The 20,450-nt window shown below is 44.7% G+C and overlaps 1 protein-coding gene across 1 annotated transcript in view; it reads right to left on the reverse strand.

Moving 5' to 3' along the window:
- Positions 1-20,450, reverse strand: part of LOC144823889 (mucin-5B-like) — a 1,747,676-nt gene that overhangs the window by 1,298,815 nt on the left and 428,411 nt on the right. Inside the window, exon 9 of the mRNA XM_078682783.1 lies at positions 14,485-14,623. Coding sequence (XP_078538909.1) covers positions 14,485-14,623 — 139 coding nt within the window. The remainder of the gene's footprint in view (positions 1-14,484; positions 14,624-20,450) is intronic.

The following is a 20,450-nucleotide window of genomic DNA, read 5'->3' on the forward strand; positions in this document are numbered from 1 at the left end:
AGTTCAGCTGAAAGAAAAATGGTACATGTACAACCAAGAAAAGGGTAGGGGGTTAGTATCACAAGATTCTTGAATTCCCGTTTCACCAGAAATGGTGATTCCATGTCATTTGCCTTAGGGACGAATGGAGCCGGGGGCCGGGATAGAAATCGTACAAGTCCAGATGCGAATGAGGCCATCTCCCTCTTTGGACTGGGAAGATCGCAAATAGGGGACGATGTTCGTATTCTTGAATTTAATTAAGATCAGGTCGCCCGGGATGTCTTTGGGTGACGTACCCAGCCACCCCACCCTCCTAACACTCAAGATGCCGCCATCCAAGTCAGGTGGAAGTGGTCTGTTTTGTTGTAGCCAGGAAATGGCTTTGTTGAACAGGTCCCGGAGGGTTTCGAATTTGCCCTGACTGGGTACAGGGACCCCAGAGAGAACAGCCACGTAAGGGGCGGCTTCTGGAGGTAAGTTAATCCGCGTCCTGCTTTCAAGTGCAGTCCTGCGGGCTCTATGGGGTACAGGTACAGAGTTATGAGTGGTATTATTTGATATGGACATGAGGGGTACAAGGGTTTGAGCTTTTGTGCGTGTCATAGGCTTGAGCTTTTCAATGTTACTATGGGGAAAAGAATTAATAATGGATGTAGCTGTTGTTTCAGTTGGAGTATAGTTCCTTGATATTGTGTTTTCAATACTGGTCAACCTGTCTCCCAGATTGTTGATTTTTGTGACCAGGGGTGAAAGTAGAGTTGATAACAGTTGCTCGATGTGGGCCAGTAAGGTCAAATGAAGAGGTGAAACTGAGTCAGGTATTCTGTTCAGAACCTCGATCGGGAGTGATATAGGATGGTTGGAGGGAGTTAGTGAGGGGGTAGTACACAATTTACCGGCATTAGAAAGGATCTCAGTGTCATTGTCGTTTTTCTCATCAAATTCTCTACCCATTTTGCCGGGGGTAGATAGGTCCTGGGCATAGTTCGTACCACACAGGGCATTCAGCTCCTCCCAGATGGACATGGTGTGAGGGAATCGGAGCCGCAGCAACAACAATATTACAGTTTCGGATCACAGATGCAATGATAACAAAATAGCTCAGTACCTCCACCTTCTTCGTAGCCAAGAGGGGTGGCCCGTCCCGGCCTCCTTGTGCCTCTGAGGGCCACAGAGGGCCCGCCCTTTGCCCGGGCTTAGCCCGGCGTTGCCCGCGCGCGTCCCGCGAGGCGGGAGCAGCAGCCGTCTGATAAGCGCCTCCGGGCGCGGGATCCTGACGCGTCAATTCGCGTCAATTCGCGTCTCTGGCAGCACCAAGGGACGCTGGGTAGTGTAGTTTGCCCCCACTCTCCCCGCTCTGCGGCCGCGGTGTCAGAAGCGGCTGCGGTGGAGGAGAGCCGTGAAGATTATGGGCCGTGAGTCAGGGACTGAGACCTCCCGCGGTCTCCAGGAAATGCCCCCAACAAGCAGATGCCCCCACTCGGCCGCAGCAGCAGCCGTCTGATAAGCGCCTCCGGGCGCGGGATCCTGACGCGTCAATTCGCGTCTCTGGCAGCACCAAGGGACGCTGGGTAGTGTAGTTTGCCCCCACTCTCCCCGCTCTGCGGCCGCGGTGTCAGAAGCGGCTGCGGCGGAGGAGAGCCGTGAAGATTATGGGCCGTGAGTCAGGGACTGAGACCTCCCGTGGTCTCCAGGAAATGCCCCCAACAAGCAGATGCCCCCACTCGGCCGCAGCAGCAGCCGTCTGATAAGCGCCTCCGGGCGCGGGATCCTGACGCGTCAATTCGCGTCTCTGGCAGCACCAAGGGACGCTGGGTAGTGTAGTTTGCCCCCACTCTCCCCGCTCTGCGGCCGCGGTGTCAGAAGCGGCTGCGGCGGAGGAGAGCCGTGAAGATTATGGGCCGTGAGTCAGGGACTGAGACCTCCCGCGGTCTCCAGTAAATGCCCCCAACAAGCAGATGCCACCATGTTAGATGTCTCTATCTCTACAATTAAAGATTCTTGCAACTATAGGTCTCGGGCCCCAGGTTTCGGTTTGCCCCAGGCACTCTGTGCGCTCTCTTGACCATGACAATTTTCAACAGTCTATTTGGTTTCAGGTAAGTCATGACCAGTTCTTCAACAAACAAGTCCATCAATAGATCCTCTGTTCGTTTAGGGACTCCCAGTATGCGGACATTGTTGCACCGTGAGCGTCCCTCATACTCATCCAGTTGTTCCTCCAACTTCACGCTCAGGGTCTGAAGATCATCCACCCTCCCTTGAAGGGAGTTTGTGTCAGTGACGAGGGAGTTTGTGGTCGACTCAACGTCTTTGAGTCTAGTATTCCTGGAGTGCATATCTGCTCTAATCAGGAAGATCTCAGATGACACTGATTCAATCCTGGACTTCATTGTCAACCTCACTATTGCTATAGCTGTTTGGTTGTCCTTCAGAGTCGGCTCTTTTACCCCATCTGTTGTCTGTTGTTTCTCAGATGGATCGCCTCCTCCCTCTTGGGTGGGGCTGGGGCCCTTGTCCCAGGCAAACGTTTCCAGTTTGGCCTGCATAGAGGCCTTAGAGGTACGGCCACCGGCCATGACCAGGCAGCACAAGCCCAAGTAAGAGCAGATGGAAACCAGACAGGCAGTTTCTTTGTGGTGTGTGGGACGGCTTTGCAGGATTACGCTCGGTGTGTCAGGTGACGTTAGTACATTGTGAACTGCCAGTTTGTGCACTGTAATTCGTGGGTGAGTTTAGTAATGCTGCACCTGCGCTTTACTTATTGGGGTAGTGCCTTTAATTATGCAGACTGCAAGTCGCTGTGTGGCTCTTGTCCCAGCTCAGGAATCTCCCTGGGACAACTGGCTTGCTCCGAGATCACAGGCGAGCGCGACAGCAGCCAAAACAGTAAGCCCAATGTATTTTTACCTCCCTCCTCACTCCCGGTCAGGGAGGGCAATGCGCCCTTTTGTTGTGGTCACCTAAGGGTACGAAGCCTCTATCTCTTATTCGGGGCAGCAGCAGTGAAGCCAGGTGGCGACAGACCCCCACTATTGCAGCCGCTCCTGCAACTCTGCGGTGACCGAATATCACCAATCTTGTCTCTCCGTCTGCTGTTTGTCTCCATCAAACCCTCGGCAACCGGCTAGGGCAGGATCTTCCCTGGCTGTCCCCAGTGTCTCTTCTGACATTTGCTACCATGGTCGTTAGATTTAGACCGCCGCCGGGGAGACTAACGGGGGACTCCTGCCTCGTGCTGCGCCTCAACTCACTGGTCCCGGGAGGATAGGCAGGACTCAGCATCAGAATCACTCACCCTACACGCCCATCACAGGCAGGCCCCATCGATGGTGGATTCTCCACTTCCCCTCAGCTTCCCCACTGCTCTACAGCTGATCGCACTCAGGGCTGCTCTGTTGCTTGGCGCACCGCACCGGGGGTCTTGCTGGGGCCAGTCATCATTCCGTGCTTCTCCTTTGTTGGGCTGTACAACTTTGGTCATCGCAGGACGCACAGGTTTTCAGTGCAGGAGAGCTGATTGTAGTTTGTGAACCAGGGCCTACTTACCCCTCCCCCACTGTCATGGCAGTTCCTTCAGGCTGATCACGTCGTTGGGTCGATCTCGACCAGCTCGCACTGAAACGGGTAATACCGTAAATCAAAAGGATAGTTGGAATCATGGGCACGAAACTATCTTTTGTACCTCTGCATTTACAAATTCATTAGAGGATTATCTCCATAAAGGGTGTACTCAGACGGAGCCGCCTCAAGGTGCTGCCATGTTGCTCGGTAGTTGGCCACCCCTTCTGCTCACACTTCTTATGGCCTCTTTTGTGGTGCTCCAACCTGGAGACAACACTTCTATAATGAGCATCACTTAAGACTAAGCCTAAGGCTGAAGGACAACTTGAGAAGAAGATTCCTGTATAAGAATGGGACCTACTGACCCACTTGTTTCAGTTCCAAGTGTCCTGTGACTACTCCTCGGACTTCCCAGATAACTACTGCACAGCCAGGGCCATGTGTTTGCCTGACAAACAGCTTCTCACAGGTAACAGACATCACATGGAGTCTGATCTGTTTGAAGGACTGCCTGACTGGTTGTGGGAACCCAGAGTTTCCTGTATGAGTGAGAGGGAAGGAGTGACACAACTCTGTAGGAAAAGCAAACTATTGGTGTGGCGAAGAAGCAGTTGAGCATTGTGCTGTAGTCTGTCTATTCAAAGCCCTTGTGACTAGTATGGCCAGAATTGGAAGCAAATCCTTGATTACCTCAGAGGAACTGCCATCCCTGTTGTTGCTGCCAAGCCACTTGTCAACGTTTGCCCTAAAGGCTTGCCTGACTGAAACCATGCTCAGCAATAATCCATGGAACTTTCTGGGTGCCAGATCACAGTCAGCATGAACGCAGCACTCCTGAACATGTACCCAACCAGTCCCTGCCACCCCAAAAGAAGAAGCCTGCAAAGCTGCAGCATCCAATCCATGATACACACACCAGCCTGCCTTAGTGGCTAGCTTCAGTTTGTGCCAGCATTGATGAGATCTGCAAGAGCTGTGCTCTTGGTGTTCTGCATATGCAGGTGGTAGCATCTTAGGGCGGATTTAAACATGTATTTTCTATGGTGTCTTGGCTTGTTCCCTCTCGCTGCATGTAGTGCATTTTGTCAGCCTGAGTTCCTCTGTGCACAGCTGGCCTGAGTTTGGCTTCTTGCTATTGGGTTGCACTCCAGGCGGCAGGGTATTGGGGCATGCAGTGATCCAGCTGTTGAGGTTCTTCTTGGCTATTGGCAAGTTGCTACTTACAGTATTTAGGATTCCTGGAGCGGCCTGTACATGGAGAGGGAATTCCAGTGCTTTTATGTGATGTATTTCCATATGTGGTAGGCTATAAAGTGGTGGTAGGTCTGTGGTGTTGCAGGGTGGGTATGCCAAACCCGATGAGGGTGTGGTTGGCCCAGGTCATAGTTGGCTTGTCGACTGTGATGTTTCTGAATAAGGAGAATATCAGTTCCAATAGATCTCCAGGGGTGTGGGTAGGTTCAGTAATAGACTGGGTGAGGCTGAGGTTTCTGATATTTTCTAAAAGTGCCACAGAATTTGGCTAGTTGTGATAATGATGGGTATAATGAAGTCTGTGATGTTGCTGGCAAAACTGGCGTTGGGTCGTGGTGGTCTGAATATGAGGGTTCCACCAAGAGGGAAGTTGGACTTGATGCGTATCTTGAATGTGAGGTGTTTCATGTAGCTAGTCATGGTTTTGCAGCAGGTGGTGCAGTTGGTGGTATCTTAGAAAATGAGAGCAACCCCACCTCCAGGCTTGAGCTGATGATCTTGCCTGGATATCTTGTAGCTAGCAGGGATGGCTTTAGCGATGTCCCATGCAGAGAGTGGGTTGAGCCATATTTCCTTTCACATTGTTGAGGTGCTCTGTGCTGGGACTGTGAACCCCAACACAAACCTCCCTGAGAAGCCTGTGACTGCGCGCTATCTCTACCACTACCACTGAAAGTACAGAAGGGGTTTACTTGACCCAGTTTCCAAAGCCACAGTACGACGGGGCCCGGGACAGTGAAAGTAAATGTCCCCAATGAGTCTGTCACTTCATCTGACAGGTTTGAATCCTGAAATTTATTAGAAGGTGTCAAATGTATTGCATCTAATACATCCCGGGGGTGATAAACATCGCACCACTTTTAAATTATGATTGCTAAGCTAACAGGTATTCACAATTTACAAATGCTCCTGTAAATTAGACCCTTAGTGATGCTAATATATTGATTGTCATCTAACTTCTGATACTGCAAATCTTTATTTCCAATTCTCTACAGTTGAATGAAACTGTTAGTTTACACCTGTGAGTAATTTGCATGTGTAATGTTCTCTTGCACTTCAAAAACTACATTTCATCCTAGAGCATGATTTATATTTGTATCATACATTAATAATTATTAAGGTTTTATATAGAATTAGTCAAGAGCAATTTGATCATATTTGATCATATTTTAATGACATTTAGTTTGTGTTAATGTATACATTAAAAAAACAATACATATTTGAAAATAAAATCAAAAATGTTTTATTTTTAGATTTTATTAACATTAATTTAAAACTATTGATATTTTTACCTATTTTAAATAATGTATTTCATTTGCCAATATTGCATATGGGGTTTTATTTTAAGTCCCTACTCCCATTATTTTCTATGGAATGGTGTTAGAATACCATTGGCTGGAAATTTGTGGTGCTCGATTTGCTCCAGCTCTGAGATGGATTCATGTACTACAGTTTGGGGTCCCTTTGTGGCTGTAGTAACTTCATAAATGCCCATTATGTATAGCAATAGACCTAGGGCCAGATGTATGACCAAGAAAATTGTGCACCAAAAATTGCAACTCTTTTGTGAGTCGCAATTTGCGAGGCACAATTTCCAATGTACAACAGTGTATTTCACACTGTTTGCGATTCCCAATGGGGTCACAAATTGCAAGGCTTATTAATATTAATGAGGCTCTCGCAATTTGCGAGCCCATTGGGAATGACAACCCTCCCAGGGATGGTGGCCTGCTGGGCTCAGAAGACCACCATGTCTGGGACTGCTTTTTAATAAAGCAGCTTTTTTTTAATGCATCCCGTTTTCCCTAAAGGAAAACGGGATGCATTTAAAAAAGGAAAAGGAAACTTCTCAGTTTCATTTTTTTAAGGGCCGGCAGTGGTCTCTGGACATACTCACAAAGGGGAAGAGGTGACCCCTCCCCCTTTGCGAGTGGTTTACCACCCACTTGTAGTAGGTGGTAAACTGTGAGTGTTTTGCAGCCGCAAAACAGTCGTGCTTAGCATGTTGACTCCCTATTAGGAAGGACAACCCCCTTCTAATAGCGAGAGTCGCAAATGCTATTTTGCGAGTCAGGGTCTTGCAATATAGCATTTGTACATGCTATTACCCTTTTTTCGGCCCCAAACAGGAGGTTCTCCTGTCCTGTTTGCGGCTGTAAAAAATGGTTGTACATCCGGCACCAGCTCCTCAGACCCTTCTTTACTCCTCCTTGCACCTCTCCTATTTAGTAGTAGTTTTACCCCTTTTCCAGTCATGCTCCTTGACCCCACCCACATTTACTACTTAGGGGTCGATTCTGATGTCGGACGGAAGGGCTCTGACCGACGATCGGAACCCTTCCGCCCGCATCGGAATGTGCCGTTCGGATTCCTCTCCGACCAAGCCATTCTGATGAGCTTGATCGGAAAAGAATTCAACTCGGATTCCAGATGGCTTATGGCGGGCTTGGAGAGCCCATTCGCCATCCGGAAACCCTTCAGTACTCCCCCGGCCACTAGTCTTTCTGGCACAAAAAGGCAGTCGGAAACTGTCTTTGGGGACCCCCAGTAGCCCCCCCATGGGTGTGAGGTCACCAAATGGCGCCTTGGGTGGCACCACCCTGTTGATCCCTGCACCCGTTGGCAGGCACCTTGGGGTGCCAAACAGGGATCGGTCGCATTGTACTTGCAAGTCCGTAACCGATGACAGTAGGTCGGTCAGTTAGGGTTCCTGACAGATGTCGGACGGACTGCGGTCCATCCGACATCGGAATCTGCCCCTAAGTAGTAAACTTATGTCCCATAGAAAAGATAGAATTTGTGAATAGCATTTTCTAATACTTTTATAGCACTTTTTTAGTACTAATAGTATACAAAATGCATTTTGTGAATAGGCACATCTGTGTTATGTGAGAACGTTCTGTGGCTCAGATTTGTTTAATGTAACTGGTTCACTGCAACATGATAAGTGTTCATTAAGACCATATAGCTCCCCTAAACAACTAATACATATGTTCCTCTAAGGCAACTCCTTATTGTTATAAGTTTTCTAAGAAGGCTTTAATGCAATATAATGTTCATAATCCCAAATTAATGATTCTTTGTGAAAATAATTGATGACTCCTTATGTTAATGAACAAGTTCAAAGAATTCATAATCTTATTGAATGATTCATGAAATTATGGTCTAGCGCAAGGAATACTTCTTTGACTCCAGATGCTTCTTTCCTTGACTCCCACAAATAGCAAATTATCCATGCAATCCACAATTCTACAATAAGGTCCTTAGATAGTAAGATGCCTTGGTATTCACTTTAATTGGCCATGAAATTGGGTGGAAGTCACAATATGGAGTGACAAAATATCATCTTGCAATAATATTGCATACAGAATATAGATATACATGTACCCATGGTAGATGGGGACTTAAGAATAGTAAATATATAGCAGGTCTGAGGAATTACTGGAGGTGTTAGCGGAAGCTCTGGCTTGCAGGAAGCTTTTCTCATTGTTAGAGGAGGTACTCATCTGTATGCTGCTAAAACCAGGGGGCTCCACGTAGGTAGCATCCTATAGGCCGCTGACCATGACTACAGAAGGGTGGCAGCACACTTGCAGTGGGTGATCCGACTTTTGGTGCACGAGGACCCCTGCGGCTTTATACCAGCTTGCAGTATCACTATCAACATTATGGGGCTCACGCACATGTGCCACTTGGTGTGAGACAATAATGATGAGTTGATTGTGCCCTTTGTGGACATTGCCAAGGCCTTTGATACACTTATAAGGTCATACTCAATGGAAGTGTCAGAAGGAATTTCTATGTCTATGTCAGACTACTCTAGGCAAATCCTCAGTCCACGTTAGAACCAGCAAGGAAATACAGGGGTTCTAGAGATACAACATGGCGCCAGACAGGGATGCCCGTTGTCACCTACCAAGCTGCAGAAGAAGTTTGGCGAGTGGGAGATCTGATTGGGTAATACCACACGTGTAATCTCACTTTACGTGCACAATGCCCTCTTTTACCTGAGGAGGCCTGATGAATCGGTTCCAGTATTAAAGTTGCACTCCGAGAGTTTGAGGAAGTGACAGGATTGAGGCCTAATATGCATAAAGGTATTTTTGACACCCCCCCCACCCCCGGGTGCTTTGGCCGGGACCCCCAAGGATCGCTTAAAAGACCTGGCAATACACTAGGAAAAGGACAAATTCCGACACCTTGGTATCATGGCAGCACCAACTACAGAAACGCAGTATGCCCATAATGTTGACAGAATTTTGAAGGGCTTGCATTTGTTGGTCCAGTTCTGCCCAGGCAAGCCACTGACCATCATGGGTAGAGTGGCCGTTGCGAAAATAGTGGTCCTTCCTACGTATCTAAATGCCATCCCAAACTCACTCACCCCCAGTGCCTCATTTGTAAAATAATAAGTGCCAGGGCATTCGTGAGGAGGCCACCCCAGCTTGTACCACCCATTGCCACTGCCAACGCTTCCAATGACAGTATACACACTATTACTAGCCAATAAACTGCTACAAGTGTGTCAATTCAGACTGTTCGAAACAGATGGGCACAGATGACAGTTGATGTACATCATGGCCTGGGGGATGACCTGGAGAGCCAGCTTACAGATAATGAATGAGAAATGACGTGCTCACTAGTCAGTGTGGTCTCCGGTAATGCTAGATTCAAGTTGATTCATTTTAACTATGTTCATCGTACACACCTCACACTCATTTACCTAAGCAGAATATTTAGGCAAAGATCGGCAACATGCTGCTGGTGTGGTGACAGACGGGCTATGTTTCCGCACATGGCATGGCAATGTACTACTGTGTTGGCGGGTGGTGGTGGACATGATCCGTGTAGCAACGAGACTACCACTTGACCCGTCACCCAAGCAGTGCCTATTGGGCATAGCGGCATGCCTCATTAAGGAAAGATGCAGTAGAAGTACCTCCAGTTAGCAATCCTTCCGTCAAAGCGACACATTGTTGTGGGATGGTAGGGTGTTCAGGGGCCAGCAGTGGACCGATGGTCAAAACACACCGTATAATGGGCAACGACAGAGGAGACACGCGTTAGGCTCCCAAATAGAGATGACAAAGTGGCTGAAGATCTAGAGGCCTGGGGTGCAATACTAACAACCTTCGATGGCTGGGGATACAAAAAGTTGTCCTGACAGCTCCTCCTGTGGCACCAGGAGCTGCTCTATGGAGACACAGGTTACACTTGAATCGAAAAAGTAGGGGATGTAATGGAGAAAGGGGGCACAAATGGTAGATCCACGGACTAGGGAAAGGATGTGACTTATACTCAGTATTGGTTATGAGGTAGTGGAGTGGGAAATGTCAGGGACCAGATGGAATGGACACGTGCTGGCAGGGCTATTCAAGATAAAATAAGCGTGCTGGGGGGATTGGTAAAGAAATGCTGCAGAGGTGTCTACTGTTTGCTATGTCTGCAGGTATTGTTACTATGAAAAATCTTGAAATAAAGTTGATTAGAAAAAAATCTATACTCACCGACATACATTTACCTTCACATTATTGTAGTCAAAATTCCGGCTATATTTTTTGAGTGGGGCCATATTTAAAACTTGATATTGTAGTAAAATTGCCTGAATTCATTTTTTAAAATATTATTTTATGTATGAATTGCCACCTTCATTGGTACTACGTTGGCCAGCGCACCATTTATTAAGTTTTGTGTTGACACTGCTTTGTTTTTAGTTGAAACTGTTCTTGTCGTCATAGTGACAGCAGTTGGGACAAAAAATTAATGCTGGCGAGTTTACTGTACCAAAGCAAAATAGAGAACGGGAAGGGATTTTTGTTTTGTTTTCCGTAAACAAACGACCAAACAGGTTTGTTTTTGACAACTGAAACTCAATGTCCCTCACATGGTAGGAGTTTTCTTCAGGAACATGGAGAACATTGGGGCATATTACCAACAACTAGCGATAATTATCGCTAGGTTGGCTTAGCGGGAATATTTCTAACGCCGCTCATCACCTGTTTTTATCGCTGAGATACCTTGCTATTAGCAAGGTTTATCTCAAGAGCGATAAAAAACAGGCGAAATGCGTGAATATCGCTGTCAATACAGCGATATTCAGGCATTACCGTGACAATGCTCTTAGCCATGTTATCCACCTCTCATTGGATAAAATGGCTAAGAACTGGTCAGGGCAGGCGTTAGCTTTTGGAGATATTCGCGCTTAGCGAGAATATTTCCAAAACTATGCCCGTGTTAATCATAGGCAATAGCGATTGCAGCGACTGTTTTCAGTCGCTGACATTTTGGCACGCCCACTTTGCATGTCATTAGCGATAATTATCGCTGACATGCAAAGTGGGCCCCTAAATGCGCGCTATCGCCTACAAGCTGTCGCTAACTGGTGTTAGCGACAGCTTGGTAAAAGGGCGATAAAATTATCGCCGCTAAAGGGGCGATAATGGCCCTTGGTAATATGCCCCATTGTTTCTGTGTCTCCTGTGCAGTTCCACCATGCTGGGCGTAGAGGTCTTTGAAAGGAAAACTAGACTCACAGCAGGTCTCATTAGGTTGGAAGACTGGCTCCTAGTAAGCAGACCTTCCCGCACCACGTGAGCTGTGATTGCGCATTAGTGAAGGTGTTTTAGATGGTATGGTGCTATCGCTCAACTGCCAAAAGCACAGCACTTCCCACCTTATAAATGAGGTGGCTGATTCAAGAGTTTTGCGGACTGATCATCTTCCAACTTTTAGCAATGGCAGTTTTGACTCAATTTTAAGGGAGGCCCTTAATCCTAAATGCAAACTTGAAAGACTGCACAGAACATCAACATTACAATACAATATCATACTCGAGGACTCTGTTTGTGCTCATTCAACTAATCCTTCTTTAAGACCCTCTGAAAATACTGAAGGTCTGAGAGAGTCAGACACTTAAAATCCAAGGGCTTTCACTCTGAAACACACTCTCTGTAATTATCAGCACACTGGCCTTGTCTATTTAGGTAAAAATGTTTAAAGAGTTTCGTGTCACATTCCAGACTTCTCACAGTGTCAGAAAGTTCCAGGAGAAATTCTGAAGTGTAGCTAGAATTCAAATGAATGTAGGTCTAAACCAGTATCTGGTATTCCTCAGTGGTAACGGTAAACAACCTTTACATCGCAACTTTTACATCGCAGAGCCTTTACAACGCAACCATTACAACGCAAACTATTACAACGCATTGCTCTGGGGGGCGCTATAGGATAGGGAATATGTTAATTTACTATCCAATAACCTTCCCTAGTGTCCACGGGGACTGGAGTTGGAATAGTAAATTCAACTATTCACTATCCAGCACCCCAAAGCACTATGCGTTGTAATGGACTGCGTTGTAATACTTGCGTTGTAAAGGCATGCGATGTAAAAGCATGCGTTGTAATGTCATACATCCGTGGTAACCCTTGCAAGAATTGATGTCCAGTGTAAAATGTTTACCAAAGTGTAGGTGGCTTTGTTCTTCCTTCAAGTTCCTTCTCCAAGAGGTCCATGGTCCTGAAGTTCAAAATCCCAGGTACAAATCAACACGTCTTTGATATCTAAAGGCTTTTGTGACACAATGTGCAGTGGTCCATCGCCAAACTCTAGATGATATATACGTGCCTTTTATGGTTCATGTGTCCATGAAATTTTGGTTGAAGATACATTTATAAATTGATTCTCCACTCCAGTGCAAACAATTGTTAGTTATTCATGCTGATATCACATGAACACATTTTCATTGGTGCAAGGACATTTTACATGCCTGACTGTGCCGTGTTAACATGCAGTAAGTGCGTTTTTGAACGACAGTCTGTGTATTCTATCCAAATAATTTACGCACACTAGTACCACTTCTCACATCAGCTGTTCACGAAAACACTGGGAAATAATGTTCTCTCTGCTCTCTGTATTTCAACTCTCTGGTTAACAGAACGGCATTGAGAGCAAATATATTGCAAACCAAGATTTACAAACTCATTAATTGTTGCGCCTAAGGGGGCCCTGTTGCTACTCCTGCATGGGGAGGTTCAGCCGCTGGGCCATGGCGGTAGACATTGAGGCACGGCGATCGCCCTTACCCAGTGATGACATCTGGCAGGTCACATGGAGACACGTTGCTGACTTGTGTGAGAAGACCGCCTTGCGCAGCCATTGTGCGCCAGCATTTGGGAAAAAGACAGAAGGGCTTATTCATGAGCCCCTTCTGAAAGTTTCGCCCCGCCAGTGCCACATTTCCTTGATGTACTTGCAGTGAGATTCTTGCACCACGTTGTGCCGTATTTGCAAAGAGATGCATCTAGACATATTCATGACCTTGTGAAGCCCTGTGCCACATTATACCTGCATCAAGTATGATGTATGCAGGGGGGCATTCCCATGCAACAAAGCCTCATAGGAGTGGCACAGTGAAATCCATCAGATTCCACTGCAACAATTGTAGGATGCCACTGCATCAGTACTTTACGCTTGCCTCATGGCAGGCATAGGGGTGACACTGTGCCACAGGGATAGACTGGCCCCATGCATTGCTGGAGTTGTGGCATGCTTGTGACACAACTGCAGCAATGCGTGACCTTAGCCCTGAGAGATACATCAGGATTCCAGATGTAGCTGTCAATAATTGAGACATGGAGCACCGTACAGTGAATACAGCGTATCCATGGTGTTGCAAGAAGGTCGTTATGAAAAGTTGTACAAAGCTGTTTGTCACAGCAATGCAACACTTTTCATGAATGAGGCCCAGGAATGCACCCTATCTTATTGATAGTGGAGTGGTGTGGCTCACTGGTTAGAGGCGGCAGACCTGGAAGCAGAGAACGGCCCGGGACCAGGGTTCAATTCCCGACGCGGCAGGGTTGTGGACCAGGGTCAGCGGACTCGATAATTCTCGCCTCGGTGCCTACTCTAACCAGGGATCACACTCGGCAACTCTGGGCATTAGCTTGCCTCATCTCTACAACGGCCCCCCACATTCGCCGGGGATGCCTGGTTTCACCTTGGAGATACCCAGTAGGGACCATCTCACAGGGATAGCCAGGACGGGTTCCCCAGCGGTCTACAGCGCCACGACGCCTCAGGGCAGCAGTGCGCTTTACAAGACACATACATTTACATTTACATGGTGCGCATTCCTGCCCTGTAATTTTGACGCAGGGTAACGCAGCTACATTCCTTGCAGCGCTGTCCAGCACCAAAACGTTCTGATATGAGGTCCCAAGTGTTTTCACAATTTTAAAGAACAGCTATTTTCTGGTCTAAAAAAACAGCTAACTGCCGTTAGAGGCAGTGTTTTTCGTTTTGCTCCGTATAAGGAATTCCTTGTAAATAACGCGAACTGGGGTTAGCAGCAGTTTTTGCACAGGAACTCCTACCTTGCATCTCATTTTCGTTAACTCCCGCCAACAGAAGTGGCGATCTTAAAAATTCTAGTTTTGCCAGAAAACTGCCCCTAACTGAGGTCAGCGGCAACTTGTAAATAAGGCGATAAAAATAAAGCTGCCTTAACGTCAAAAAATTGGTGCTACGGCAGCGTTCAGTCTTTGTACATATGCCCTTTAATGTGATGTCTGTGAAGTTCAAGTACTAAACCATTCCCTTGCTTCTTAATTAGTGAACACCACCTGGCATAACTAGAGTGTCAAACACAACATTCAATGAAATGGCACTCTTGGCCATTAGATCACCTTTGATAAGAGGTACTTGCAGTCACCATGGAAAGTGTAGGCTGTCTCATCAAATGTTACTACGTGAGATCCTCCTGTAAATGAGCATTTGCCAGAGCAGGGCTTTTCGGTGCAGGACCACTGGCCGCCATCACACGTACTAGAAAAAAGAAGCAGTGTATGTTAATGGAACTGTGCCAATCCATAGCTCCCTTGAATACAACAAATCAACACAGTCCACCCAAAGTCTAATCATTCTTTTGATATCACAAAGGAATTTCACCAGAACTAGCAATGCATCTGTGTGGTAGGCTGAAGACTGTACCTGAAAGAGAGGGTCTACTGTTTGACAAATCACCTCAATGAGATGGCCAATCTTAGGGCATTGGAAGAACTGAGACTCTAAGAGCCAATGTGTCAATTTCCCAAAATACAAAGAAGAAAATGTTACTTAAATTAGGAATGATCATAGGTAAAGTGAGCAGCCAGCCAGAGTTAAGATATAGTGCATATGCTAATGTTGCTCAGATATGAATTTACCATAAATAAATTAAAAGACGAGAGGAATTTTGCAAAACAGGAACAAGTAGGTTTAATTAAATGATACGGCTGGGGAAGCCTGGACAGAAAGCCTCTGCTCAAAATCTCTCAATGAACCAAGATTTGGCAGTCCAGTTAATCAGTTCTAGAGGTACAATAAAAAACTTTTCTACATTCCCAAAAACCTTTTCAGTTGTAAATCAACAAACTCGAGCATCTGATAAGAGCACAGATAGCTCTCATCCTTGGGGAGAGCTAGTGTGGGCCAGTGTGTATGTGTCCAGATGTCTGGCATGAAGAGCTCACGATCACTACATTTGATGTGCCTGACCTGTCCTGATTGGTTGAGTGTGCCTATCTACACATGGTGTCTAGCTTTGTGGTATTTTTGAGGAATGCAAGCCTTTGGTCAAACGGGTTTTATTGGGGCAATTATGTCAGACTTTTTTTTGGGGCAACTATCTATCTGTGCAATCGATCAGGTCTTTCCCTGTGTGTGTGTGTTTTTGGTTGATGGAGGACCCGACTTGTGACCTGTTACTCGATAGGCATGGGCATAGGTCGTGGGACCTGCCTGACCACATATCCCTGACTCTGGGTCGATTGAGAGGTCAATAAATTACCAGGTAAAGAGAGGGTCCAAGGGAAGATTATAGACCTGCGTGGATAAGTCCCCTATCCAAATCTGACAACAACAAGAAATCTGCGGGTCTTCAACGAAGAATATATAGACAGACGTTTAAGCAGTACACACCTCAGAGGAGTACTAACAGAAAAGGAGCCTCAATTAAGAGGACGGATTCCCATCACCCACCAAAGTGGCATGCTTCATCAACGGGTTTGCGACCCGTTTGTGCATGCAAAATGGCCCAGGGCCATGTACAATTCCTAAAAATAATATTTAAGAATTGCGAGTCGCAATTAGGAAGGGGCGTCCCTTCCTAATTGCATCCGAAAATCAATGTATGAATGTTTTGTTACCGCAATTGCGGTAGCAAAACACTCGCAAATTACCACCCTCTTCAAGAGGGTGGTAATGCATTCGCAATTCGGAAAGGGTCCCCAGGGGACACCTTCCACTTTGTGACTGTCTCTAAAAATATTTTTTAAGGGCAGGCAGTAGTCCCTGGGACTACTTACTGCCCTTAAAAAAATTAAACGGAAATGTTTAATTTATGAAAAAAAAAAACATCCCCTTTTCCTTGGAGGAAAACAGGCTGTATTTAAAAAAAATGCTTATTTAAAAGAAGTCTTAGACCTGGTGGTCTGCTGAGCCCAGCAGGCCACCATACCTGGGAGGGCCTGTCATTCTCAATGGGCTCGCAAATTGCGAGAGGCTCATTATTATTAATGAACCTCGCAATTTGCAACCCCAATGGGAATTGCAAAACGCACGTACATCTGGCCCTTAATGTTTTGACGTCTCATGCTCCTGTGGTAAACACATTATCTCTCCTATTATAACAACACTCTTACACTTCTTAGTGATTATATATACACATTGAAACATTAATTCCTTCATAAACTAATATACTGATTTGCAAATGTCAAGATTAATTACTTAAAAACATAATTTTACTGAAAATATAAAATGTCCTATCTAAGTGAAGGAAAGTTTCACTTCTATTATGGAACAAAGGAAAGGTTGGTGCAATTAAATTTTGTTTTTCTTTTCTTAGCAGCTATCCAAAATGGCCAATGGATCCAGCGCTTTCAAGCAACTCATCACAACAGTAAAACCACTTGATGGTCTACAACTTCCATGAGTGCTCAGAGTCCAGAAATAACCTCACATCTGGAGGCTTCTGAACATAGTTCATAAGGAGAAACAGCAGATACTTGTGAAAAATTGGGTTAATGGTTGACTGGGATGTGAGACCTCGTCAAGCAGAAACCACAATCCTTGTAAGGGTGAGGCACAAGCTAACCCTAAATTAACCTGTGCTCAGCCCCGTGGTAGCTTGGCACAGAGCAGTCAGGCTTAGCTTAGAGGCAATACGAAAAGTATTTTCTTTAACACTTCAAACTGTAATAAAGTGAAAAACACATTCGAAAAGGATACCACACCACATTAGAAAAATAGATAACTTTTTAATAAATAAAACAAGAACAAAATTCTGAAAATCCAATCAGTAGAACCAGAGATATTCAAAAAGCACGAAGGGACAACTGTGGCTATCTGGTTGCGCCGGACCTGGACAAAGTCACAACTTCTGGTTGACCGCGATGTCTACAGAAACCCAACTAGACCCACTGACCAAAGTACCTTAAATCCTTGTTTGTAGAGCATTACAAGGATCTGATTTGAAGTAGCGTTGTGCCAGGGAGGTGATGCATTGGTTCAGAGAATCAGCGAGGGTGCAAAGCAAGTCCCAGCATCATTGCTGAGGATGCCGTCGACAAGGGCTTGCGATGTGAAGTCCAGCAGCGAGGATGCATTGTGCAGTCGAGGCAATATGTCAGTTCCCATGAACTACAAGGCTGCAAAGCAGAGTCCGGCATCATCAGCAAAGCTGCTGTCGACGGGGGATGAAAGGGCCTGTGTCAAGGATGCTTCACACTGCCACTGTTCCAAAGAGGCTGCAGAGGCGATACAAGTCTTTGCGAGAGGTCCGATCCATGCTGTAGCAGTAGTATGTCAGTTTTGCTCTGGTTTGTACCACACAGCATAGGTGATACCCCAGTTACAGTGGGTCCACATAGGCTGGCAAAGCACTTTAGGCCCACTTCGAAAGGTCCAGGACTGGGGTGGTAGAGTCCAAGTCCATATTAAATATTAATTACATATAACAAAAACCTGATAATATTATATAAAATAAAATAATTATATATTTACAAAAAATAATTATTTTAAACTAGAAAATATTTTAAAATAATTTTTTTAATTAAAACATAAATGTATATAACCCTATAACACCACACCAATAACCAAACACTTAAACATTGTTTATTAAATGTACTTACATAATTACCATAATCAATTAAAACATAGTATTAATAAAAAACAAATAAACAATAATTAACTAAACAAACTGTAACTCTATAATATCCACAATACACACCTAAACTAAACTATAAAACAAATAAAACACAAATACAACCTATTTTAAAATGTAAACCTATTACTATTCACAACTAATAATTAAATATTTAAATTTAAATAATTCCCACCCTGTACCCTTTTAAAAGTAAAAACAACACACAAGAAAATAAATAACTACCCAAAATAAATATCAAATAATTAACATGAATAAACAACTATCTATTAATTAAACACACATTACTTACAACCCTTTACTCCTATAAACACCACAGCACACACCTGAAATTAATTGCACAATTACTATAATTAATTACTAATTAATTCATAAAAATGAATTAACCAATTATTAATTCAAATAAAAATATATTATTTTCTACCCTTTACACCTATTAATACCACAACACACACCTACAATTAATTACTCAATTACCAAAATAAATTACAAATTCATTCATTAAAACTAATTAACAACCAATTAATTCATGAATTAAAAATACATTACTTCCCACCCTTTACACCTATAAACACCACAACACACACCTAAAATTCATTACACAATTACCATCATTAATTACCAATTCTTTAATTAAAAATAATTAACAACCAATTATTAATTATTTATTAATAATTTACTTTGCACATTTAACACTAAACATCTCAATTAAACACATATTAATAAATTGAATTAATAAATATTAATTAATTTAATTTAAACAATAAATTTAATATAATTATATTACTTCCCACCCTATTCCCCTATAAACCCATAAACCGCTACGGAACTAAAAGCGCAAAATTCAAATAAAAAACAATAACTACTAAAAATGTAACACATATTAAAAATAAAAACAATTCTTATACAAAAAACACACATCACATGCATATAAAATATATTCTAAAATACCTACCAATAATAAAAATGATATTTTTAACAACTATATTTCTGCAAATGTTATTAAACACTTCAATATTTTTAAAAATTGATATTACTTACCTTAAATCGATATTCTTGATCACTATATTCTTGCTGTCGATATTTCTGATCCATGATATATATACCTCGATATTTGTGCAACTTGATATTTATGACTCGATATTCTGTCTCTGCACCCTAGTGGGACTAACTTGGTTTTTCCTGTACATATGTTTGTCCTGCTGGTTACGTGCCACCCCACCTGTGATCTATCAATCAGTAGGTTTAGGCCTAGGGTGCAGTGCCTGCCTGACCATGTATTTCTTACTCAGGGATAATGGAGAGGTCATATCAGGAGATTTCGACAACAGTGATTTGATTTAGTTTTTGTACATACATGTGTCGTTGGCACATTAACATCAATGTTAATGACACTCCTAAAACTCATTGTAGAACATTTCACTAGACCATTTTATCCTTCATCATTGTTTGGATCCTGTCCCATTTATAATTCTATATCAAAGAGCACCAAGCAGTGGTTGATCCCAACCTAATGCACTTAGGGGCCCATTCTGATCTCGGTTGGAAAGCACTCCGACCAATCCGGATCTGGGGTGATTTCCGACCGAACCGGACTCCTGCAGTCCGACCGTGCGAGTATGATGCGGCCGTATCCAGTTGGACTCGGTTCGGTCGGACTCCCATTGAAGTCAATGGGAGCCGGTCGTGCGTATAGTTACATGGGCTCCCATTGACTGAATGGGTACGTCGCGGACAAGTGTGCCCCCTACAGTGGGTACGTGTTGGTGCCATCTGCACGTACATGCCTATGTTGGGGAGACCCATGGGTCTCCCCTGTGTCCGATTTGTAAGGATGCAGGTAACAGGGGGTCCGATGCGGACCCTCAAAGCCCACCTCCGGGAGCTATTGCGAGCTGGAAGCTCCGATTCGATCCAGCTGTCCGAATCAAGCATCGTACTGGCTCGGTCGGAATTCGCCTCTATTGCATATCACGGTTAGCTTACGACCGAGACGTACGGAGCGGTTTGGACCCGGAAACGATTCGGACAGAGATTTTGCGCTTGTTCACATCGTACTTCGACGGCTGGACCCGTGTACGAACTGGACAGAAATTCAGCGTCCGAATCCGATCCGCTAATGTCGATCCTGATTCGGTGCCCTTCAGACCAAGATCGGAATCGGCCCCTTAGTGTCTAGGTGAGAACAAGAACCAATAATAAATTATTCAACATTGAGAGTTTGAGGGTTCTTGTTCCAAGACTTTTCACTTGTTCCAAATTCATGGGATCTTAATTAGTTCATCGTATCCTTCAACACATAAATAAATTCCATTTTGTGCAGATTATGTATTTTTTTTTATTAGGAATTTATTTTATAAGGATGGTATAGCCACCATTTGAGAATCCCCTCCTCCCCATTTTTTCAGTAGTCACAAACAGAATTGAGACAGGTAAGCAGGGAGGAAGGCC

Source organism: Lissotriton helveticus, chromosome 3_1, assembly GCF_964261635.1.
Source record: "Lissotriton helveticus chromosome 3_1, aLisHel1.1, whole genome shotgun sequence".
Lineage (NCBI taxonomy): Eukaryota > Metazoa > Chordata > Amphibia > Caudata > Salamandridae > Lissotriton > Lissotriton helveticus.